Below are 26,142 nucleotides of genomic sequence, written 5' to 3'. Positions count from 1 at the left end.
GAGGCACACAGGGCCAACACCCGGCATCATGGTGTGGGGAGCGACCTCCTACACTGGCCGTACACCACTGGTGATCGTCGAGGGGACACTGAATAGTGCACGGTACATCCAAACCGTCATCGAACCCATCGTTCTACCATTCCTAGACCGGCAAGGGAACTTGCTGTTCCAACAGGACAATGCACGTCCGGATGTATCCCGTGCCACCCAATGTGCTCTAGAAGGTGTAAGTCAACTACCCTGGCCAGCAAGATCTCCGGATCTGTCCCCCATTGAGCATGTTTGGGACTGGATGAAGCGTCGTCTCACGCGGTCTGCACGTCCAGCACAAACGCTGGTCCAACTGAGGCGCCAGGTGGAAATGGCATGGCAAGCCGTTCCACAGGACTACATCCAGCATCTCTACGATCGTCTCCATGGGAGAATAGCAGCCTGCATTGCTGCGAAAGGTGGATATACACTGTACTAGTGCCAACATTGTGCATGCTCTGTTGCCTGTGTCTATGTGCCTGTGGTTCTGTCAGTGTGATCATGTGATGTATCTGACCCCAGGAATGTGTCAATAAAGTTTCCCCTTCCTGGGACAATGAATTCACGGTGTTCTTATTTCAATTTCCAGGAGTGTATATCATTGTAGCAGGGTCAGTGTTGTTTTCTCTCATGGTATATGATTTATTTAAGATTTTGGTTGCATTGAACCTGAGGAGAGAACTCCTGCAAGGGGAGAAAAAGTGGCTCTAATGATTCTTTTAGAAGCTCAGGATACTGTCTGCACAGCAAGTGAATGTTAAAAATCTGAAACACCCAGTAGAGAGATGCTGCATCACACTACAGTGCACTGTAAATGGTGCAGCAACTGGCAACTGATGCAAATCAATTGTGCAGCAACTTGCAACTGATGCAAGTCATTGGACATCATCTCTGCAAGATTGCCACATATCTGGATGGTGACAAATAATGCTCTACACTCAGTTGTTATCAGCAGATGAGATCAGTGATCTCTCTTCCCAGAGAAAGAGGGCAATACTGACAAATATTTGAGTAAGAATGTGAATGAGACATTGGAAGACTGAAAAGAACATGGACAGTCTAGGTATCACAAAATTCATTACTTGTTTAATATGAATTGTGTGTCATAAGAGTCATCAGAAGCATTTCCTGTGCTGTTTCAGCAAATGTTTGCAATTCCAACTTTGCAGAGTGTAGATGGAGTCAGTCCAAACAAATACTGCTCAATCAGTGTTTTATTTCATGCTCAGTGTTAACAGAAAAACTACCTTTGTTTCTAGTTACAAACAAAATGTTTTTTAAAGTGGAATTTTTGTGCCATTTGATAGATCAGTCCCAAATTAGTCTAGTGTGATATTTAGTTTAACAATATGTATTAACAGGACAACATTAACATGGAGAATAGCAGATTCTCCATCCTATGACAACAGATGCTGCATGATGGTAGCAAACAAACAGTATGGCATGGGTAGGCCTGTAAAATGAAGCAAGTCAGGCAAACATGAAACAGTAAACAAATGTCTGCAAGTATAAGTGCTAGAGAACATATTGTTAAACCAATAATATCACACAAGCCTAATTTTGGATCACTCTACCAAATAGGCACATAACATTCCACTATAAAAACACTTTTGTTTGTAACAACAAACAAACCAATGTTTTCCACTGATAGTGGGCATCACATAAAGCAAGTGATGAGTAGTATTTATTTGGATTGACTCCACCCAGACATTGCAAAAATCAAATTTCAAATATATTCTAAGACATCAGATAAAATGCATATATCATCCATTGATTATATTACTGTCTTTAAGAGGGAAAAACAATTTTGAAATTTAAATCTTTATAGCTATTTTCTGTTGCCTTCAGTATCTTGTACATTGATCTTCAGACCTGAGGACTGAACCAGCCTCTCCTACACCTCCTTGCATATTTGAACCAGCTGTATCTTTCCTTCATTTATGTACATAAAGCCTTTAGTTTCAAAAAGTTGAAACTGTATTTACAGCTAACAAAATCCTCTTGGGTTATCAGCTGAGTAACTACGTTATCCTGAGGACATTTCAAATAAAATTTCCCGTTTTACTTGAAGACAATGACAGGAAAATTTGTCACCTACTACTTCAAGATGGCACTTTTTCTTGACTGATAAAATGAGATGATGTCAACAGTGAAATTCGCTGAGAAAGTCTCCATTCTTGCTTTCATTGGTGGTTATCTTTGTCATTGACTATGTGCTGATACGTGCTCTTTATTAGTGATGACAATCTTACCTCTATTGAAAAGCTTCATTAACCAGAATTTATACATCTGGAAAAGAACTCTATATGTTTTAAATGTACATATGTTGTGTAATACTTACTCAGTACAGAAATTTCAACATCAACAGAATCCACTCCAGAATCATTCTTTGCTGTAACAGTGTAAACTCCAGTATCTGCTCTCTTTACTTTCTGGAGGATGAATGTTGTTTTGTAATCTTCATTTTCAATTTTCAATCTGTTAAAACAAAACATTGTTTAAAATATACTAAAATCAAAACTAAAATAGCAAAAATGCCACCAATTAATTTCCCTGCCAATTCTCACTTTCTGAGCAGGTTCCTAAATATAAGAGTGAAATTACACACATGTTCTAATGAATAGAAGAACAGATAATTCTACTGTTGACTGAGGATGGTCTACTGAACAACATTATATCAGCATTTACATCATTTGCCGATTAATAATTACACCCGTTACAAGTCATATGTTTTTAGGTTGGATAGTACCTCCAAGTACATGTGGCAAGAGCAAGCATTTAATGCTTATTTTCCCATGGGTAACAGGTCATGTGTTGAAGTGTGGACACGAATAGCCAAATTCTCTCCACCCAATTAAAATTTACAGTTGCTGTATAATCTGTACTTATTATTAGGGCATTTTTCCCTGAAGATTTATTTTTAACTTCTAAATACCCTTCAACTTCAATAGGTAGACCATGTGATGAGAATTAAAGAGGATCAGGTGCTTTAAAGAACAGTCACGGAGAAGTCATTTGGTAAGAGACTGAGGGGAGACCCAACAGTACTTTGGTAAATGAAAATAAAATAATATGCAACAGGATGGGTGTAAATAGCTGGTAGCAGGTAGCAAAGATAGAACCATTTGGAGGCAACATGTGAGATTGTCATGGAAGCTTTGAGTCCATTATAAGCCTAGAAAAAGAAGAAGAAGAAGAAGGAGAAGAAGAATAACCCTTGCGTTTCCCAGTTCCCTGAAAGTAGACATAACACTCTGTGTCCCCATTTAATGCCATTTCAATTGTTCCAACAACTTTTTATTACTCAATATTTTATGTTCTCTTGGACCACTACATCCCCAACAGCTGTTTACAAAAGTCCATACATCTCTTCTTTATCTTACTGTTACACACTGAGGTGGCAAAGGCATGGGAGAGCGATATGTGCATATACAGATTGTGGTAGTATCATGTACACAAGGCATAAAGGGGCAGTGCATTGATGGAGTTGTCATTTGTACTCAGGTGAATCATGTTTATGATGTGATTATGGCCACATGAAGGGAATTAACGAACTGTGAATGTGGGATGGTAGCTGGAGCTAGGCCCATGGGACATTCTATTTCGGAAATCGTTAGAGAATTCTATATTCTGAGATCTACAGCGTCAAGAACATACTTACAATGCCTAATTCCAGGCATTACCTCCCACCACAGACAATACATAGGCCAATGGCCTTCACTTAATGACTGAGAGCATTTGTGTTTCTGTAGAGTTGTCAATGGTAACAGACAAGCAACACTGCGTGAAATAACTGCATAAATCAATGTGAGACGTAGGATGAAGATATCCATTATTGAACGCAGTTTTCCGAAATTCCTTCACCAGGGAAGATGAATGGAATATTCCAGAATTTGAAACACGAACAGCTGTTAGCATGAGTTTCTTAGAAGTAGATACCTTAGGTGTTGCGAAGCAACTCAAATCGCTTGATACGTGCAAGTCTTCAGGTCCAGATTGTATACCGATTAGGTTCCTTTCAGATTACGCTGATACAATAGCTCCCTACTTAGCAATCATATACAACCGCTCGCTCACCGATAGATCTGTACCTACAGATTGGAAAATTGCGCAGGTCGCACCAGTGTTTAAGATGGGTAGTAGGAGTAATCCATCGAACTACAGACCTATATCATTGACGTCAGTTTGCATTAGCTAGATTTCCGGAAAGCTTTTGACACCGTTCCTCACAAGCGACTTCTAATCAAGCTGTGGGCCTATGGGGTATCATCTCAGTTGTGCGACTGGATTCGTGATTTCCTGTCAGGAAGGTCGCAGTTCGTAGTAATAGACGGCAAACCATCGAGTAAAACTGAAGTGATATCAGGTGTTCCCCAGGGAAGCGTCCTGGGATCTCTGCTGTTCCTGATCTATATAAATGACCTGGGTGACAATCTGAGCAGTTCTCTTAGGTTGTTCACAGATGATGCTGTAATTTACTGTCTAGTAAGGTCATCCGAAGACCAGTATCAGTTGCAAAGTGATTTAGAAAAGATTGCTGTATGGTGTGGCAGGTGGCAGTTGACGCTAAATAACAAAAAGTGTGAGGTGATCCACATGAGCTCCAAAAGAAATCCGTTGGAATTCGATTACTCGGTAAATAGTACAATTCTCAAGGCTGTCAATTCAACTAAGTACCTGGGTGTTAAAATTACGAACAACTTCAGTTGGAAAGACCACATAGATAACATTGTGAGGAAGGCAAGCCAAAGGTTGCATTTCATTGGCAGGACACTTAGAAGATGCAACAAGTCCACTAAAGACACAGCTTACACTACACTCATTCGTCCTCTGTTAGAATATTGCTGCGCGGTGTGGGATCCTTACCAGGTGGGATTGACGGAGGACATCGAAAGGGTGCAAAAAAGGGCAGCCCGTTTTGTATTATCACATAATAGAGGAGAGAGTGTGGCAGATATGATATGCAAATTGGGATGGAAGTCATTAAAGCAAAGACGTTTTTCGTCGCAGCGAGATCTATTTACGAAATTTCAGTCACCAAATTTCTCTTCCGAATCCGAAAATATTTTGTTGACCCCAACCTACATAGGTAGGAATGATTATCAAAATAAAATAAGAAAAATCAGAGCTCGAACAGAAAGGTTTAAGTGTTCGTTTTTTCCCGCGCGCTGTTCGGGAGTGGAATGGTAGAGAGATAGTATGATTGTGGTTCGATGAACCCTTTGTCAAGCACTTAAATGTAAATTGTAGAGTAGTCATGTAGATGTAGATGTAGGACAGTGTGGTGAAATTTCGAGTTAATGGGCTATGGCAGCAGATGACTGATGTGAGTGCCTTTTCTAACAGCATGGTATCGCCTGCACTGCCTCTCCTAGGCTTGTGACCATATTAATTGGACACTAGACAACTGGAGAACCATGGTCTGGTCAGATGAGTCCCAAATTCAGTTCATAAGAGTTTGTGGTAGGGTTTGAGTGTGGTGCTGACCCCATGAAGCCGTGGACCCACATTGTCAACAATGCACTGTGCAAGCTGGTGGTGCCTCCATAATGGTATGGGCTGCGTCCCAATTTCAGTTGGTAAGAGTTTATGGTAGGGTTTGTGTGTGGTGCTGACCCCATGAAGCCATGGACCCATGTTGTCAACAATGCACTGTCCAAGCTGGTGGTGCCTCCATAATGGTATGGGCTGTCTTTACTTGGAATGGACTGGAAATGGTAATGTTCAGCTACCTGGAGACCATTTGCAGCCATTCATGGACTTCATATTCCTAAACAACAATGGAATTTTTATGGATGACAATTCATCACATCATCAGGTCATAATTGTTCATGATTGGTTTGAAGAACATCCCATTGAACATTTATTGGGCATAATTGAGAGGTCAGTTCATGCACCAAATCCTGCACCAGCAACACTTTCGCAATTATGGATGGCTATAGAGGCAGCACGGCTCAATATTTCTGAAGGGGTCTACCAACGACTTGTTGAGTCCATGCCATGCCGAGTTGCTGCACTATGCCAGAAAGAGGAGATCCATCATGATTTAAGAGGCAACCCATTACTTTTGTCACCTCAGTGTATAGTCCAAATATAGTGTTTCTCTGAAATCAGTTCTACATCTACATCTACATGGATACTCAGCAAATCACACTTAAGTGCCCAGCAGAATGTTCATTGAAACACCTTCACAGTAATTCTCTATTATTCCAATTTCGAATAGCACATGAAAACAACAAACACCTATATCTTTCGGTGCAAGCTCTGATTTTACTTATTTTATTATGATGATCCTTTCTCTCTATGTAGGTCAGCGTCAAAAAATATTTTTGCACTCTGAGAAGAAAATTGGTGATTGAAATTTCATGAGAAGATTTTGCACCAACATAAAATGCCTTTGTTTTAATGATGTCCACCCCAAATCCTGCATGATGTCAGTGGCACTCTCTCCCTTATTTCACGATAATATGAAACATGATGCTCTTCTTTAGCTTTCTCGATTTACTCTGTTAATCCTATCTGGTAAAGATCCCAGACCGAGGACAAACAAATATAGTACAGGCAGTCTCTTTGTAAATCTGTTACATTTTCCAAATATTCTTCCAATAAAAACTCAGTCTGGTTTGCCTTGCCCCACAACATTTTCTATGTTATCTTTCCAATTTAAGTTGTTTGTAATTGTAATTCCTAGACATTTAGTTGAATTTACAACCTTTCCCTCTTACTGACTTATTGTGTAACCAAATTTTAATGGATTCCTTTTAGCACTCATGTGAATGACCCCACACTTTTCATTATTTAACATCTATTGCCAATTTTTGCATGATACAGATGAAATCATGAATCCAGCCACATAACTGAGATGATATTCCATAAGCATGCAATTTCACTACAAGCCACTTGTGTGGTAGTGTCAAAAGCCTTCTAGAAATCTAAAAATACGGAATCAATTTGAAATCTCTTGTCAACAGCACTCAACACCTCATGTGAGTAAAGAGATAGTTGTGTTTCACAAGAACGATGTTCTGTAAATCAGTGTTGACTGTATATCAATAAGCCATTGTCTTTGAGGTCATTGTTATAATTCAAGCACAATACATGTTCCAAAATCCTGCTGCATATTGACATTAATGATATGGACCTGTAATTTAGTGGATTACTCCTACTACCTTTCTTGAATATTGGTGTGAGCTGTGCAACTTTCCAGTCTTTGGGTACGGATCTTTTGTCGAGCGAGTAGTTGCATATGGTTGTTAAGTATGGAGCTATTGCATTAGTATATTCTGAAGGGAACCTCATTGGTCAAGATCTGGATCGGAAGACTTGTTTGTATTAAGTGATCTACGTTCCTTCGCTACTGTGAGGATATCTACTTCTAAGTTACTCATGTTGGCAGCTGTTCTTGCACTGAATTCTCGAATATTTACTTCAACTTCTTTGGTGAAGACATTTTGGTAGGATGTGTTTGGTAACTCTGCTTTTGCAGCAATGTCGTCAATATTATTTCCATTGCTAATGCACAAAGAAGGCATCAACTGTGTCTTGCCATTAGCACACTTTACATAAGACCACAATCCCTTTGGATTTTCTACCAGGTTTTGAGACAAAGTTTCACTGTGGAAACTAGTATAAGCATCTCACACAGAAGTGTGCACTAAATTTCAAGCGTCTGTAAAAGTTCACCATTCTTGCAGATTTTGTATTCATTTAAATTTGGCATGCTTTTTTCATTGTTTATGCAACAGTGTTCTGACTCATTTTGTGTACTAAAGGGGATCAGTTCCATCATTTGTTCATTTATTCGGTATACATCTCTCAATTGCTGACAGTACAATTTCTTTAAATTCAAGCACATCTGGCCTACACTTACATTGTTAATTTCGAAGGAGAGGGAATTGTCTCTCAGGAAGGTAACAAGTGAATTTTCATCTGCTTTTTTGAAAAGGTATGTATTTCATTTATTTTTTGAGGATTTTGGGGGTTACAATGTTCAGTCTCTCAATGACAACCCTGTGTTCACTAATGCCTGTATTCGTTTTGATCTCGTTATTAGCTCAGGATTATTTGTTGTTCAGAGGTCAAGTGTGTTTTCAGGATCATTTATCGTTCACGTTGGCTCATGAACTAACTGCTCAAACAATTGCAGAGAATGCATTTAGCACAATTTCAGATGACATTTATGTGTACCTCTGGATTTAAACATGTATTTTTGTCAACATATTGTGGGTAAATTAAAGTCACCACCAACTATAAGTTTATGAGTCAGGTACACGTTTGAAATTAAAGTAAAGTTTTCATTGAAACTTTCAGCAATCATATCATCTGAAGTAGGATGTCAGTAAAAGGACCCAATTTTTACCACAGACTAATGTATAATGAAAATTCATAGGTGTTTCCTCTCCTACAGAGAGACTAACAGCTGCAATCTTAAGCTGCAATAGCAACAATAGATAATGCACTATAGTATGTTATTCAATCTGGTTATATTTGTGTCTAGTGACCATATGAAGTATCTTTGAAGAGATATAAGTGGCTTGATGTATATTACAGGATGGCGAAGGTTCAACAGAAACTAAAGTAACATAAGGTGTGTCCCAAAGAAGTGTAATAGGACCTCTGACATTCTCAATATACGTAAATGATTTGTCAGATATTCTGAGCTGCACTATAAAATTGATGGCTGATGATGATGCTGTTGTCTACAGGAAAGTATCATCATTGGATGACCACAAGGAATAAAATTAGACTTATACACACCTCTCCACTCTTTAATATGGATAAATGAAAGATAATGCTTACAACAAAGAGAAAGAACCCCATTGTATCTGATTACTAGTTCCATGTCGAGCTTCTTCAGTACACCACATTGTAAAAGTATTTAGGGGTAACACTAAGAATCAATATGATACAGGATGATCTGGAAAAGTGCAGTGGATCTGTAAACGAAATTTATTTGAGATATTGATATGAATGATTTTGGAGTCTTATTCCAGTATCTGAAGTCCTTATCAAGTACACATGATAATAGCCATCAACTGAATCCACAGACATGGTTTTAGGATAACAACAGAATGGTGTGGCCTTTATGAAAATACAAAAAAATGCTCAGTGAGCTTAAATAGTAATCCTTAGAGGAAAGCCAACATAATTCTTGTGAAACACTGTTGGATAAGTTCAGACATCATGTCTTTTAATGAGACAAAGCAACTATTGTGAAGCCACCATCATATATTTTGTGTATGGATAATGAGAATAAGACACGAGAAATTAAGACACATCCAGGGGAATATACACAGTCACGTTCCTTACTCAGTATCTGAATGGAAAACAACAAGGAATTACTAATATTGGTGTGAAGTAGCCTTCACCATGCACTGCACAGTAGCTGGGGGAGATGTAGATGTCACAGTTCATATGTGAAATCTCCCTCTTTAAAGTATCATTTTTTCTCTAAATATTTTTGCAGAATATATAAAGAGATTGTATTTCTTTCTACAGACTTCATTTGCACATTTTGTGTTCCATATTTCTCCATCTATCCTCTCTATCTTGTGCTTTCTTATTATGATCACAGTCAGTAGCTTTGTCTTAACATGTAATGGAAAACTAATTCTGAGACATCTGCTTTTCATGTATCCCAGCTGGCATGATCTTTATCTTCTGGCTTCATTCAACTGCATTTTATTGACTTAGGAAAAGTCAAGAACAAGTCATTGTAATGAAGCTAAGATGACATAAAACAGAAAATGATCTTCTCTCCTTTGTCAATTCTTTTCATTCTCCTTCTGCACTTTCAAGTTTGTCATACTTCTAATAAAACTCATTCCATCCTTTCACAGCACACAGTTATCAAGTTTCAATACCTATCACACTCCACACATATAAATTGCAATATTCATAATTTCATATTAATAGTTTTAAATATCGTGAGTGTGGTCTGGAAAATTAACTATGTCATTAAAGTAAGTCTATATTAAAATCTAAAATTCAACTTCAGTTATAAAATATTTTCATAAATTTACTGATAATTAAGTCTCTTAAATGTCTTTGCACAAGAAGACATAACTTCAAGTTAACTGCAGGCTATAAGAAACTTCCTTCACATTAATTCAGTTTCTTGCACATTTACCTGTCATGGGACTTCAGTACTGTTTCCTTGAGAGTCCACGTAATCTTTGGAGGTGGTTCACCCTTGACATCTGCTTCAATTCGTAGCAACTGACCACTACGTAGCACTTTCTTTTGCAAGTTTTTACGATCAATATATGGTGCCACTGAAAATTGAGAACAGAAAATCTTTTTCAATACATTGAAAAAAATAGTATTCTAATTTCTTTGTGACTTCAGCAATATTTCCCATGTCACATTGAAAATTACAATTTAGCAATTTATATAATCAGAGAAATTTAGAAACGTACATACATACATTATATGATCTGTCATACTGTAAAGAGTCTATGTTCTCATACACTGTGTTATGTAAACATTTGGTAAGACTAGTGCCATGAAAGAAATTTCATAATTTATAAGCTGTTATCAACAAAATTATACTTACGGAAGCGGGGCTTTGCTACAACTGATTTTGAGACATCACTGGGTTCACTTGGACCAGCTTTGTTGACTGCAACAACTCGGAACTCATATTCATGTCCTTCAACAACATCAGTGACACGTCCAGCAGTCCTTCATAAATAACAGAAGACAAAATCAGAATTACACATCAATAAATTGAGCTTTAATTTAGTTGTTTTACTGTGGTGCATTAGGTGAAATTTTGGTCTAGCATTTTCCTCTACTATTAGTACTTTGGAAACCACAAATGATACATTATGTTTGAAGACACTTCATTTTATTATTATCGTTACATAGGGTGATTCAGCTGTTCCTACCAAACTTAGCTGATGAACACAATACACGGATGAAGTCGCCATACTGTATGGAACTAATGTCCAGTAAGATCATCTTGCAAATGATTCTGCACACATCTGACAGTTGGTACAGTCTGTTTGCAAAACATAAATCCTGTGAATCATTTAACTATGTTAATATGTCATGCCTAGTGGCCAGGTGTAGCAAAGAGTGTAATTAATGCTTAAAACGAGATAACAGTGAAGTAAATAATGTTCAAGCATTGAGCTGATGGAGTATGTTCTCCAACCTATTTGTAATACAATAATGTTCCCAGCAGTGTAGGATGGCACATGTGGTTAGGCGATCAATGAAAAGTATTATCAATGATTTGAATGTTGCAGCGTTCAAAAATTTTTGCAATGGTATGATGTGTTAATACCAAATCACAGGAAAACATTTGCCATATTCAAACAAGAAAACAAGGCTGTTATTGATATTCTGCCCTGTGCACACTGCATCGGTTTACAGCCTGAATGTAGTCTCTGCTGTCAGCCGTCATATTTTCCACAGAGGAATATGTTGACATGCCTCTTGTTTATGGGGAAGCAAGAGCAAAATTACTGTTCACACTGCATGTACAAATAATTTATCCTCTATTACCAGTTGCACAGAATTATAATCATAAACTTAAAACCCAAACAATTTCTACACTGCTAGTATCCAAGAATTCTTTTAAACTGTAGAATGGATTGTTTATTAATCAGTTACACAACTAACTTTTAAAATTATTTAAAGGTTTTTGAGCACAGAATGTGGCAATTTATTTAAAAAATTCATACAGCTCACTTTGAGAGACATGCCTGGTTTCCCCCCCCCCCCCCCCCCCCCTCAGGTTATGCCTAGGAATGTCAATACTCATTTTGCTTCTGGTGTCACAACACAAAAGTGTGTCTTCTCTCTGCTGTCAAACTCTACTATGTTGTTTTTAGTATATATCACATATCAATGGTTCATAGATACAGAGATTTATCACTGTCATCATCTTGTCATCTTGGTCTTAGTGAATAAAGGATGGCAGTGTACCCTTGGACCAATCTTACACATTATTCATAGCATCTTTTTCTGAATCTGAACTAATGTGACATGCGTATCCCCATAACAACGGCCCATAAGATGCATGAGCATCCAAAGAAAGCTGTTCTAAGATATTAATTTTTCACTAGATCTGATAGTTTTGATATCAGATAGTACACACTTGATACCTCTCCGCAGACATGATTAATGTGAGGTTTCCAGTTTAGTTGGGAATTAATATATATATTCCAAGCAGTTTTACAGATTCTGCTTGTACATCTTTAGCTAGTCCTAGCAGCAGCTGTTGAGTTTTCTCTGGACTTCATGGTAGTTTATTAGATGAGAACCAGTTTAGTGTTAGGGAGAGAGTGTCCTGATTTCTGGTGTAACTGTAATATATCTCAATATGTGGTGGTTAAAGTTGTGTCATCTGCATAGCAGATAACTGACTGAAGCCCAACACAACATCTGGTGAAAACGAAGAGACCATCCTGTATGCAGCTTGCACTAATCAACACATGAGTAAAAGGGCAAATGCACAACAGTTGAACACCAGCCAGTCACCCATACAGCAAATACTGGATTCACATAATTATCACCCAAACCATTTACAGCTCCACCTAGAGATCCACAGGCAGGATTTCAAAGCTCGACTGAATTTCTGTCAGTGGCTATTAGGAAATCTTGAAAATGACATGTTCTCTGATGAATCACGATTCCACTATAATGAGACTATCAGTCACCACAACATACAATGGACTACAGACAATCTTAACTGGATGTGACAGACAGCCTACAATGTACAATGGGGAATGAATGTTTGGTGTGGAATCTTGGGTGATTGTCATATTGGACTGTATTTCTTTGAGGGCCATTTGATGAGCATGTGCTACTTGCACTTTCTGTGTCAGGAACTCCCACAGCTGCTGGAGGGTGTGCCATAACTGGATCTTTTAATAATGTGGTTTTAACAGAATGGAGCACAGCCACATTCAACTTTACTCATTTGTAACTATCTAAATGAGGAAATTCCAGAGAAATGGACAGGAAGATGAGGACCTGTTGCTTGGTCCATCAGCTCACCGGATTTAACACCATTAGACTTCTACCTGCAGGGGCGTTGAAACAAGTAGTTTACACTCAAGTGCTGGAAAATCCCGACCACCTCTGGCACATCATCACAAAATCCTGCAGATCAATAACATTGGGAATGCTTCGGCACGTAAGATGACCTATTCAGCAGTGGTTCCAGATGTGGATAAACCAAAACGGTCAATACTATGAGTGTTTGCTAACATGCTAAACATGGTCAGTGCAGTTTTGTTCCCCTTACTTCTGATCCATATTTGTCTGGCTGCTGACAAATAAGCCCCTGGCCACAGATACTTTTATTCACAAACAATTTGCATAAAAAGAGGATATTTCCTGTACATTATGTGCATTAAAACTGAATAAACAAAAAAATAAATGGAACCCTCGCCCCAGATTCAAATGTTGGCCCTCACATGCAAGACCTCTCTGCAATGCTTGATCTGCCCTTATCAACTATGCTACACTTCAGTACAGCACAACTGATGCAGGCTATACCATGTATTAGTTTTAATGCTGTCACAGTATTACCTTAGTGTTCAGCAGCATTTTAGTGTCTCATTCTCTAGAGAATATACTTATGATTTTCATTTTTTAATAATATTATAACATTATGACTTTCTACTATGGTGAGGAGGTAAATATCGAGACATCTGTTGTGTTTTCTAAGCATACCAGAGGGTCAAATGTTTCCAGGATAGATATAAAATTGCAGGTTGCATAAAACCATGCCAGTAAGGGCAGCTTAATCACCCTGTGTAAAAAGCAAATGATACATTATAATAATTGAAAACTTCCCAATTTCTAGTCAACAGACCACAAATGTGGAATATACTCTGTCCTCATAATTTAACACACATATGTGGTGTGAGATAAAGTCTGTGGCACAAGTCCATAACCAGACTGTCGACCTGACTGCAGATAGAGTGCATCCTTTCTATTCACCACTGGACAAGGAGATGGAGGAGTGGCAGGCTCCTCACCCCGGACACCTTACACCCCTGAAAAAGTTCTTCCGTACTGATTTTGACAGCAGACTGAGTGATTTGGAGCATCCTGGAGGAAGCACACGAAGGAAAAATCCCCACCCTACCCAGACTGTTTGTGGGACACCCAGGGCCAGAGTCTAGTGCTCCACCCACTAGACTAAGGCAGCCACTAATCTATGAAGTAGTCATATTTAATTTACCTGTGATAAACTTAATGTCAACAAAATGCACATGGAATATGCATACTGTTTTGACTGCAAGTTATGTGATTTTCATTTACCATTATAACTCATTTATCTCTTTTTTTATAAAGCATGTAATTTCAAAATCTGATGAATCATTTATAATAATGCCCTATTCCAACAAAAAAAAGCAGTATTCCCTCATATCTGCACCTACTTCCTATGGTATAATATACCTGTCACCTACATATCAACCGAGTGAGGTGGCACAGTGGTCAGCACACTGGACTCGCATTCGGGAGGACGACGGTTCAATGCTGCGTCCGGCCATCCTGATTTAGGTTTTCCGTGACTTCTCTAAATCGCTCCAGGCAAATGCCGGGATGGTTCCTTTGAAAGGGCACGGCCGGCTTCCTTCCCCATCCTTCCCTAATCCGATGACCTTGTAGTTTGGTCTCTTCCCCCATAACCCCCCCCCCCTCCCCTACATACCTGATTAATTTGTCAAAAAGAATTTATTAGCTGAGACTCTTAATTTGTGAAAATGAATTTATTAGCTGAGACTTTTCTATGTGGCAGGTGAACTCTACTTTTGAGTCTTCAGTGCATTGCTGTTAATGATATAAAAGTTAAATTCAGCATCTGAATATTCAGGATTCCCTTCTAGCTGCATTAGGACATACAAATTCACTCATGAGTATATCCTGTGTTTGTTTCTGTGTTTATTATCTAATGACATAGATTTATAATATAACACACACACACTTTTGCATCACACACTGATTCATTTCTTTTATAATTTTCTATTTTTTTCTAAGCATTCAATTAATTTCAGTATTCAGTACATACTATAATCTATGAGCTAATAGCATTACAAAGTTGTAAATTACTGCAGGTCAAATAAATAAAAAAATCATGGTAATCTGATATGGCTTGGTGGCTTAGTGGGTAAAAAAAAAAGTACCAGACTACAAGCCAAAGGTCAATTGTTGCTTTGTTTACCTCTGGTAATGATTTGTTAATCTGAAAAATACTAAGGTGCAACATGGTTCCAAGACCACATTAAACTGTAGGTTCCCCTGTAACTGGCTGAATCAGTTATTTAAAAGGGCATGGACAGGTAAAAGTATACCTCTTTCAATGTGACCATGCCTAGTAAAGAACTGTGGTATTCAAACCAATCTTCAGGTTAATGACAGCAGTATGATCATGGTCTATTGAGATAGCAGTTTGTGTTCCATGATATTTCTGCTCACATCAATGCAGAACAGAATCTCACCAAGCCCTGCAGCAGTAGCATCTGAGGTGACAGACAGATTGTCCGTTAGGTCGTGCAATGTCATGCACCTTAAGTAAGGTAATGGGCTCATTTGCTACATGACAAGTATCCACACAGACTATGTGATGATGTCCGGAGCACCACAGCCTGTCAGCACAGCAACCACTCTTGCAGCTCCCCACGATGTGGCAGCACAGAGAGGTATGACTATAGTGATGTGCCCAAACACAACACTGAACACAAGAATGGCACCATGTCATCTTTTCAGGCAAGTCCTAGATATGCATGCATACTGTCCTGACCTACATCCATGCATAGGATGTTCAACTGTTGCCCTGGCTAACATGTTCTCTAGATCTCTCATCCATTGAAAACATCTGATCATGGGTAGCTGGCTGCCATCAATCAGTGCTACTACAATTGATGAACTTTGGCAAAGAGTCGAAGTAGCATGGAATGACATCCCCATTTCAATTGTCTAGGCTCAGTTTGACTTGATGCCTAGGCAGGTTACAGCTACTGCTGATGACAGAGGTGTCAGAACTGTGTATTAAATTTTGCAGCTTGTACACCACAAAATCATTTATAAATTTAAACAAGTATTCTTCCAAGTATATGGTACGATAAGTAAAAATTTGTTATTTGCTTTCCTTCCTGGTGTTGCACTATTAACGGCCAGGGGTGTATTTACAGCAACTGTTTTCTTGGCACTCCCCTGACTGGAGACAGTGGTCACATGTGTATGAGTCTTGCTTGTATGAATGTGTGTGTGTGTGTGTGTGTGTGTGTGTGTGTGTGTGTGTGTGTGTGTGTGTGTGTGTGTTTTCTACTTTGGACGAAGGATTTTTGGCCAAAAGCTTAAATGTACAGCAGTCTTTTCATTGTGCCTATCTGTAACTCAACATCTCCTCTATATGGTGAGAAGCAATCTATTCTTTTCATGAAATTGTTCTTTCAGGAGTAGTGCATTTTCACAGTTCCAAGTGAATAAAATGGACAAATTATAGTTCTATGAAGAAAAATATTTAGCATTATGTAGCAAGCAGATATAGTAATTGCTAGGTTAAAGTTATGAGTCAAACGACCATTTTTATCCATGACCAATGTGATTCCATGATGATGTTACAAACCTTCAGGGATAATGAAGAAGGGTAAATGTATCAATGTGAGGTAAGGGATCCTGTTCTGGAAATGACCAACTCAAAAGTTATAAGCAAAAATCATTATGATACCTCTGACAGAGGAAGATGTGTACTGGTACTGTTGTTGCTATGATCGTAAAGCACACATTTAGTGTATGGGCAAAAGTAAGAAAAAATGTCAAGCAAACATGGGCTCTAAAATGCTTGCCTTAAGAGCTATAAACATTAGCTCGTCTATGAATTTGAGAAAAACATCTCTTCTACTGCAAGCTCTTTGGTTCCTGTATTTTTGGAGGAGGTGGTATGAAACAAAACAAGAAAAGAATGTCCACCAAACATGGGCTCTAAGATGCATACTTTAAAGAGCTATTGGCATTTGTTCAGTAGAATAGATGTGTTTCAAAGCTGCGACGGTGAACATGTGCTCATAGCTCTTAAGGTATGCATTTGAGAACCCATATTTAGTGGACATTATTTTCTTGTATTGGCCTATACTACACCCTCCAAAATTATTGAAAGCAAAGGGCTTGCACTAGAAGAGAAGTGTTTCACAGTACTGAAAGTCAACAATTGCTCATAGCTCTTCAGGTATGCATTTTAGAGCCCATGTTTATTAGATGTTTTTTCATTGTTTCGGTCCATATTATTACCTCCAAAAGTTGTACACCCTACAATCTTAACAACAATAGTACCAGTACATGTATTCCACTGTCGGAGGTATCAGAGTGATTTTCATTTATAACTTTCGACTCCATCATTTCTGGAGCAGTATCCCTTACATTAGGTTGATACATTTACCCTCCTCCATCATTCCTGAAATTTTTCAACATCATAACAGAATCACCATTTTGTCTTATGCACTTCTTCTGTAAACATATGTATAATGATGAACCCATGAACAAAACAGCTACGTATGAATGACTAAATAAATAGAACATTAATACCATTCACATTTCCTCACTTAACTCATGGTCAGCTATACTTATTTCAGAATTTGTGGAAATTAATATATTACTATTTCAGTATCGTGTCATAAAGAACCTGATAATAAGTGCAATAAAATACAGAGCAGAAGAACAGGAGTTTACCTGTCTCCAGGAACTGTTAACGCGTCAACCCAGTTTCGCCCTTCCTTGTCACGCATTTGAACAATATATTTTTCTATTGGAGCTCCACCATCACTCTTTGGTTTGGACCATTCCAAATCAACAAAGTCCTTATCCCAATTTCTTGGTTCAGGTCGTCCAGGCTTGCTTGGTTCATCTGAAGGTAATAGTAAAATAATGTTTTAACACAGTTTAATTTACTCAATTATCACATATGTATTATTTCAGTACTTCAAGAAAAAAAATACACTATTCCAAGAGAAAGGATATTTTTCATCAAGTACTTGATTTGATCTCCATCTATGAATTCAGTAAAACATATATGATGAAGCAATTTTTTATCTCAGTTCGTCAAGGATTCAACATCTCAGTGGGATCGAAGTGAGCAGAACGGAACATAGCTTCAGTCTTCAACAGAATGTAAAAGTGCCAGTTATGTTCTTTTTGAAGGAGGAATACTGTAGTTTCACTGTAATGATTTATAAGAAAGCACTGAACTTTAATTACAATGCCCACTTGAATTTCAGCTCTACTCTTTCTAACTGTCTGTGTAGACCATTCATTCCAGTACCTTGTTATGTACAACCGACATTAGTACAACTTGGTTTTACATGAGGTGGTACATTTTATTACTGAACTGACTGCATATGTTAAAATATTCTCCCTTAAAAACAAATCAATATGCAAATAAAAAATTAAGTAATGAAGTTTTCTGTACATGTATACTGTTGCACATATGGTACTGGGTATATCCATGTACAAAATATAAAAAAGGTTTTGTTACTTTCCAAAGAGAAAAAATAGTAGAAGGTAAAAATTGAAAAGGCATATATTTACTTATGTGATAAACTATTTTATACATAAAATGTATGACAAATGTTTTATAAAATTTTAGGGTACAGTAACATTAGACAACTACTCTAGTTTGTTACCCATATAATCAGCACATCGTGAAAACAATTCTTTAATAAAAAATATGTGACAACTTCTCTGAATGCATTTATTTGATCGGTGCTCTTAATAATTTCTGGCAGCTTATTGTAGAATGCTTCACCTGACTGATAAGCACTCTTTGACACAGTGTTGTGCTGGAAAAGTTTACATGAATATTTTTCTTTAACCTAGTATGTTGCTCATTAAAAGCAGTGTTTGGGGAAAAGACATTCTCCATCTTAATCACATTAAAAAAAAAAAACGTTTACACCAACTTTTATTGTTTGCTTTTTATTATTCTGGTTATTCCATTTTGCCTCCTGAATGTTGATAAGGCATGAGGAGCCTTACCAGCATGTGCATCTGAGAAAAATACAGTTTACAGTTTTTACTGTTTAATGAGCTGCATTTCTTGATAGTACTCTGATTATATACATTAACTTACAGAGTTGTGAGTTTAAAGATTATACACTCCTGGAAATTGAAATAAGAACACCGTGAATTCATTGTCCCAGGAAGGCGAAACTTTATTGACACATTCCTGGGGTCAGATACATCACATGATCACACTGACAGAACCACAGGCACATAGACACAGGCAACAGAGCATGCACAATGTCGGCACTAGTACAGTGTATATCCACCTTTCGCAGCAATGCAGGCTGCTATTCTCCCATGGAGACGATCGTAGAGATGCTGGATGTAGTCCTGTGGAACGGCTTGCCATGCCATTTCCACCTGGCGCCTCAGTTGGACCAGCGTTCGAGCTGGATGTGCAGACCGCGTGAGACGATGCTTCATCCAGTCCCAAACATGCTCAATGGGGGACAGATCCGGAGATCTTGCTGGCCAGGGTAGTTGACTTACACCTTCTAGAGCACGTTGGGTGGCACGGGACACATGCGGACGTGCATTGTCCTGTTGGAACAGCAAGTTCCCTTGCCGGTCTAGGAATGGTAGAACGATGGGTTCGATGACGGTTTGGATGTACCGTGCACTATTCAGTGTCCCCTCGATGATCACCAGTGGTGTACGGCCAGTGTAGGAGATCGCTCCCCACACCATGATGCCGGGTGTTGGCCCTGTGTGCCTCGGTCGTATGCAGTCCTGATTGTGGCGCTCACACGCATACGACCATCATTGGCACCAAGGCAGAAGCGACTCTCATCGCTGAAGACGACACGTCTCCATTCGTCCCTCCATTCACGCATGTCGCGACACCACTGGAGGCGGGCTGCACGATGTTGGGGCGTGAGCGGAAGACGGCCTAACGGTGTGCGGGACCGTAGCCCAGCTTCATGGAGACGGTTGCGAATGGTCCTCGCCGATACCCCAGGAGCAACAGTGTCCCTAATTTGCTGGGAAGTGGCGGTGCGGTCCCCTACGGCACTGCGTAGGATCCTACGGTCTTGGCGTGCATCCGTGCATCGCTGCGGTCCGGTCCCAGGTCGACGGGCACGTGCACCTTCCGCCGACCACTGGCGACAACATCGATGTACTGTGGAGACCTCACGCCCCACGTGTTGAGCAATTCGGCGGTACGTCCACCCGGCCTCCCGCATGCCCACTATACGCCCTCGCTCAAAGTCCGTCAACTGCACATACGGTTCACGTCCACGCTGTCGCGGCATGCTACCAGTGTTAAAGACTGCGATGGAGCTCCATATGCCACGGCAAACTGGCTGACACTGACGGCGGCGGTGCACAAATGCTGCGCAGCTAGCGCCATTCGACGGCCAACACCGCGGTTCCTGGTGTGTCCGCTGTGCCGTGCATGTGATCATTGCTTGTACAGCCCTCTCGCAGTGTCCGGAGCAAGTATGGTGGGTCTGACACACCGGTGTCAATGTGTCCTTTTTTCCATTTCCAGGAGTGTATATGAGAGTTCCATTTTAGATTTTCTTCCATGCAAAAGCCTTTGTCACAATGATATTTTGAAGTTAATGGTTGTTTACGTGAATTACTGGCTTTCCTGCATTTTTATTGTGCTGGGTCTGAAAGTGTAGAGTAACACTTTCTGGTGGGGCTTAAGATGAGCCTGTTTGTTTAGAGCCACTGGGTAACTTCACCTGTGATGCATAAGTGGTACAATATTCTCTACTTTTTGCTTCAATAAGCAGGCTGCAAAGTGTATTACTTCCGCATTCTTTACATGTGAGGTCAGGTCATTTATGTGCATTAGAAAAAAAAATGTTGCTAAGATAGGTCCCTGCACTACACCATGTGAAAGTAAGGATAACTCTGAAAAGTCATTCTGTATAGTGCTATCATGCTTATGTTTGACCTCTGTTATATGACATTGATTACTTAAGAAAGATTTCAGCCACTCATTTGGCACACCTCACACACCATAATGGTCAAGTCTGTTAAAGAGAACTGAATGATCTATAACAACAAAAGCCTGTGTCAAATCTAAGAAAATACATGAGATTTTGGAGTGTTTGTCAAATGCATTTAAGATATGATTGAGAAGATTAAAAGTACCAGTTTCAGTGGAATGCTGTGCTCTGAAGCCATGTTGATATACTACTTTTACTGAAAATTTAGTTAGCCAAGCTGAAAAGAGTTGTTCAATAATTTTTGAAAAGCCAGATAATAGAGCCACAGGTCTATACGTTGAAATTTCCTTGACATCTCCCTTCTTATATAGAAGTATCACTTTAGAAGTTTTAGATCTGGGAGAATGATCTCTGACAATGAAGAATTGCATACATTTAATACGGGTGTGAGTACAAAGTTTGTTGCTATTTTTATCACGTGATCAGGAATCTCATCGTCACCTGCCAAATGACCATTTTTTAAAATGAGTTTATGACTTCTAGCAGCTCAACTTCACAAGCAAGACAGATGATATGTTTTTTTTCTTTTCTTTTGTTATTTATACTCAACACATTCCTCATAAAATAAAATATGCTGACTAATTAAAAGCTGAAATCAATGACAATGAACATAGCACATTCAATAGAGTGAATGAGGCATACTAACCAAATGGATTTTTGGCGATGATTGGTTTCTCAGTCTCCAGTTCTTCTGATTCACCTTCCTTGTTCACAGCCTTCACTCGGAATTTGTACGGCTTTCCTTCCTGCAATCCAGTAATATTAGCCTCAGGTTCCGTTGAGCGCCCACAAGGGATCCATTGCCCAGTCAATGGATCCAGCTTCTCTATTTCATAATACTCTATAGGACTTCCGCCATCATCATCTGGTTTCTGCCATTTCAACTTGCAACCATTCTTTGTGACGTCGGATACATCTAATGGACCCTTTGGTTTCGTTGGTTTTCCTGAAAATATTTGTTTTGGCTCATAAATTTCAAGAAGAAAAATCAGGTACAAGTAAACACAGTTCTTGTCTAAATGTAGTGCAATATACCCAAACTAAAGGTTTTCCTTTTTTGTTCGTATAACCTTTTATGCCTTTTGCTATACAAGATTTAGTATTAACTAGTTGCAATAAACAGTGTTTAAAGGGAAAAAAATACATGTCACTTAGCATATGAGTATGCAAGGATTTACTTGTAAGTTATTAAAAAACAAATCAGAAAATACATATCAGATTTGTCAAGCAAGGACTTCTACAAAACTTTCCATTGAAGTGGGTTTCACTAATTCTGGTTATGGGATTTTCTCATGTTATTGGATAAAAGAAATACTTAAGTGTCTGTAATTCAATCTTCTAAGCAAGATTCAGAAACCCTCCTTTAGTTGTTATTTGTTACCACTCCACCATCAATTGCTATACATTGCTTCCTACTCATATTTTCTCTCCCAATCATCTTCCTTTGAATCCTTTCTAAATTTCTTTGAGCATATTATTAGTTTTACGTTTCAATATGAGTGGAATTATGATGTACTATTTATTGATACGAGCAAAAGTTTTACATACACCAACTTTACTTCATCTTGGAGGTGTTTTAATGTAATTCACAAGCAAACTTGCTGGACATTAGATGAAACTACAAGTGATAAAGATAAAAACATAAGTTTACAAAAGAGTATTAACATCATTTTGTAATGGTCTTTTATTGGAACCAGTAAACATAGCATAACAAAAATCCTCTCCATAAACAGAAGAAACTGTCTTCTTAACATTGCTTCTCTTGAGCTAAACAACAAAAATATCCACCCACCTTTGATAAACACATAAGGACCACAATAAAGAGAAGGTGACCAAGGGCACACAAAACAGTAAATTTGTGGCAGATATATATGGGCCCCCAAAGAAGATTTTTGGTTATTATGTTGCACAGCATATGATACTCATACCATGTACAGTATACAACACATTAAACAGTTGTTTGAAGAGCAAACACATTTAAAATTATATGATTAATATGGCATGGCATATCACATTAAATTTTTAACCGTTAAGCATTTAATCTTTAATATCTATATACATTGCAATTTAGTAAATGAATTTTTGTGTAAAAGTGAACAACTATTTAGGAAAATTCTTATTTTCAGTACGAATAAAAAGGGAATCTGAAACATATGACTGTGAAGCAAATTTGAGGTCATCTTGCCACATCAGCTATGGCAACTCTTGAATAACCCAAAGTAGGCTTACTTCTAAATCAATGGTTCCATATAAATTACTTTGTTTCACTGAGCACATATCACACTTAAAGATAGATCAGTTACATTAAACTCAGTTTTTTTTTCATTTATTCTCCACTTTTATTTGCTCTCTGGTTACCAGGGTAGCCAACATGTACTTTCAAAATTCAAGAGCTGATTTTTTGGAAATGGTGTTTATACTGCCTATGATATTCACTATTTAGTTTCTTGTAAAATAACAGGTTATCAAAGCAAGCTGAAATATGCTAGGCATTTGGGTAACTGAATGGCAAGGGTCATGATGTGTTACATGTATTACAGTATATGCATCAGTCAACTGGTATGTGCCCATGGCCATTCCAGAAAATGTATACCAGCAAAAAGTATCTATAAACTTGTGGGAAGACTACCATCTAATACACAATTTGTCAATAAATTGCTACACTATGTGATCAAAAGTATACGAAAACCTGGGTGAAAATGACTTATAAGTTCGTGGCACCCTCCATCGGTAATTCTGGAATCCAATACGGTGTTGGCCCAGCCTTAGCCTTGATGATAGCTTCCACTCTTGCAGGCATACGTTGAATCAGGTGCTGGTTTCTTGGGGAATGGCAGCCCATTCTTCATGGATTGCTGCACTGAGGAGAGGTATCGATGTTAGTCAGTGAGGCCTGTCACGAAGTCGGCATTCCAAAACATCCCAAAGGTGTTCCATAGGATTCAGGTGAGGACTCTGTGCAGGCCAGTCCATTACAGAGATGTTATTGTCATGTAACCACTCCACCAAAAGCCATGCATTATGAACAGGTGCTCAATCACGTTGAAAGATGCAATCGCCATCCCCAAACTGCTCGTCAACAGTGGGAGGCAAGAAGGTGCTTAAAACATCAATGTAAGCCTGTGCTGTGATAGTTCCATGCAAAACAACAAGGGGTGCAAGCCACCTCCATGAAAAACATGACCACACCATAACACCACCACCTCTGAATTTTACTGTTGGCACTACTCACACTGGCAGATGATGTTCACTAGGCATTCGCCATTACTACACCCCGCCATCAGATCGGCACATTGTGTACCATGATTCGTCACTTGACACAATGTTTTTCCACTGTTCTATCTTCCAATGTTTACACTCCTTAGACCAAGTGAGGCATCATTTGGCATTTACTGGCATGATATGTGGCTTATGAGCAGCTGCTTGAACATGAAATCCAAGTTTCCTCACCTCCTGTCTAACTGTAATAGTACTTGCAGTGGATCCTGATGCAGTGTATAGTTCCTGTGTGATGGCCTGGATAGATCTCTGCCTATTACACATTACAGCCCTCTTTAACTGTCAGCAGTCTGTCAGTCAACAGATGAGGTCGGCCTGTACCCTTTTGTGCTGTACGTGTCCATTCACATTTACACTTCACTATCACACCAGAAACAGTGGACCTTGGGGTGTTTAGAAGTGTGGAAATCTCACGTACAGGCATATGACACAAGTGACACCCAATCACCTGACCACTTTTGAAGTCCGTGAGTTCCACGGAGCACCCCATTCTGCTCTCTCACGATGTCTAATGACTACTGAGGTTGCTGATATGGAGTACCTGGCAGTAAGTGGCAGTGTAATGCACATAATATGAAAAACGTATGTTTTTGGGGGTGTCCGGATACTTTTGATCACATAGTGTATATGTATCCTTGTACGTTATGTATGTCACTTAATGCATACTGCCAAAATTAAATGTGTTTGGAATTGAATATAATTTGTTCACCTATTTACGTCTGAGACAGTGGATATAAACTCCACTGAGGTGTAAATTTAATTCAATAACGGCTTACCTAATACTGTAATGTCAATTTCAGCAGAATCTTCACCCACAGAATTTTTAGCTACAATTTTATATTTTCCTGTGTGGGCTCTCATTGCTTTCATTATGAAGAATTTTGTATTGTAGTCAATGTTATCTATTCGAATTTGATCTTCAGTCTTTAGTTCCTGCAAGCCATAGATAAGACAAAATAAAAATTTATGTAATAAGTGGAAAAATACAAATAACACTATTGTAATCATCATTCATCTCTAGAACAGACTATGCACAAGATTGTGACACACATATAACTATTGCTGTATGACCAACATGAACTTCAGATCTGATGGTGAGCTAAATTCCATTTTCATTACATCACACAGGTGGCTCATTAAAGCCACTGATATGAAATATTTTCAAGCTAGATTTGCAAGTGTAAATTATGCTAAAACAACAACAACATCATACATAATGTTTCCTGTTTCATATCAATCTTTATTCACTATTTATCATACTGAATAGGCATTTAGGGAACCTGCATGGAAATGTCCATTGCTCTCATTACATGTATTTCAAATAAGTTTTGGGTTATTTAGCAGATCTGAATATAGGTTTTCCAGACAATGTACATCAGTAGTTAAACAAAAGAAGGTATGAGTTTCATTTCCATAGTCTAAAAATTCATTAGAAATACAAGATAAAAGTGAAGCAGGTAGGTGTGTAGAGCTGTGTTTCTTATATGGAAAGTCTTGTTTAAAGTCAACAGTGTGGGACTCTGAAATTGCTTCCCAATTAATACAACTGTATATATAAGCACAGTGGACAGAAGTTAATCACCCTAGGATACTTCATGTTAATTCTGTGTGATGCTGTCTCTAGCCTAGTTAATGACCTCAGTTCAGTGAAGAAGATAGTCCACAAGTTCTTGAGGCTAAAGCCACTCACTGAGGATTAGATCTCATTGAGCCACCAAATTGTGGGGATGTTGATTGCTACGTTTAACCTGAAGCTCCATATAGTCCCAGACATCTTCTATAGGATTAACATTCAGTGATTTAGCATGTCGGTCACTGTGCAATAGGGTGTCTCAGTGTTTATCAAATC

General features: G+C 38.6%; 1 protein-coding gene across 20 annotated transcripts in view; it reads right to left on the bottom strand.

Moving 5' to 3' along the window:
- Positions 1 to 26,142, bottom strand: part of LOC124721411 (twitchin) — a 377,390-nt gene that overhangs the window by 176,344 nt on the left and 174,904 nt on the right. For all 20 annotated transcript variants that reach the window (XM_047246370.1, XM_047246371.1, XM_047246372.1 and 17 more), the window contains 6 exons: positions 25,070 to 25,226; positions 21,661 to 21,960; positions 17,725 to 17,899; positions 10,586 to 10,713; positions 10,160 to 10,304; positions 2,372 to 2,508 (listed from right to left, as the gene is read on the bottom strand). In XM_047246370.1, coding sequence (XP_047102326.1) covers positions 2,372 to 2,508; positions 10,160 to 10,304; positions 10,586 to 10,713; positions 17,725 to 17,899; positions 21,661 to 21,960; positions 25,070 to 25,226 — 1,042 coding nt within the window. The remainder of the gene's footprint in view (positions 1 to 2,371; positions 2,509 to 10,159; positions 10,305 to 10,585; positions 10,714 to 17,724; positions 17,900 to 21,660; positions 21,961 to 25,069; positions 25,227 to 26,142) is intronic.

Source organism: Schistocerca piceifrons, chromosome X, assembly GCF_021461385.2.
Source record: "Schistocerca piceifrons isolate TAMUIC-IGC-003096 chromosome X, iqSchPice1.1, whole genome shotgun sequence".
In the NCBI taxonomy this organism is placed as follows: Eukaryota; Metazoa; Arthropoda; class Insecta; order Orthoptera; family Acrididae; genus Schistocerca; species Schistocerca piceifrons.
Note: the sequence above shows the minus strand (reverse complement) of the source record. Positions and strands in the feature narration are given on the sequence as shown.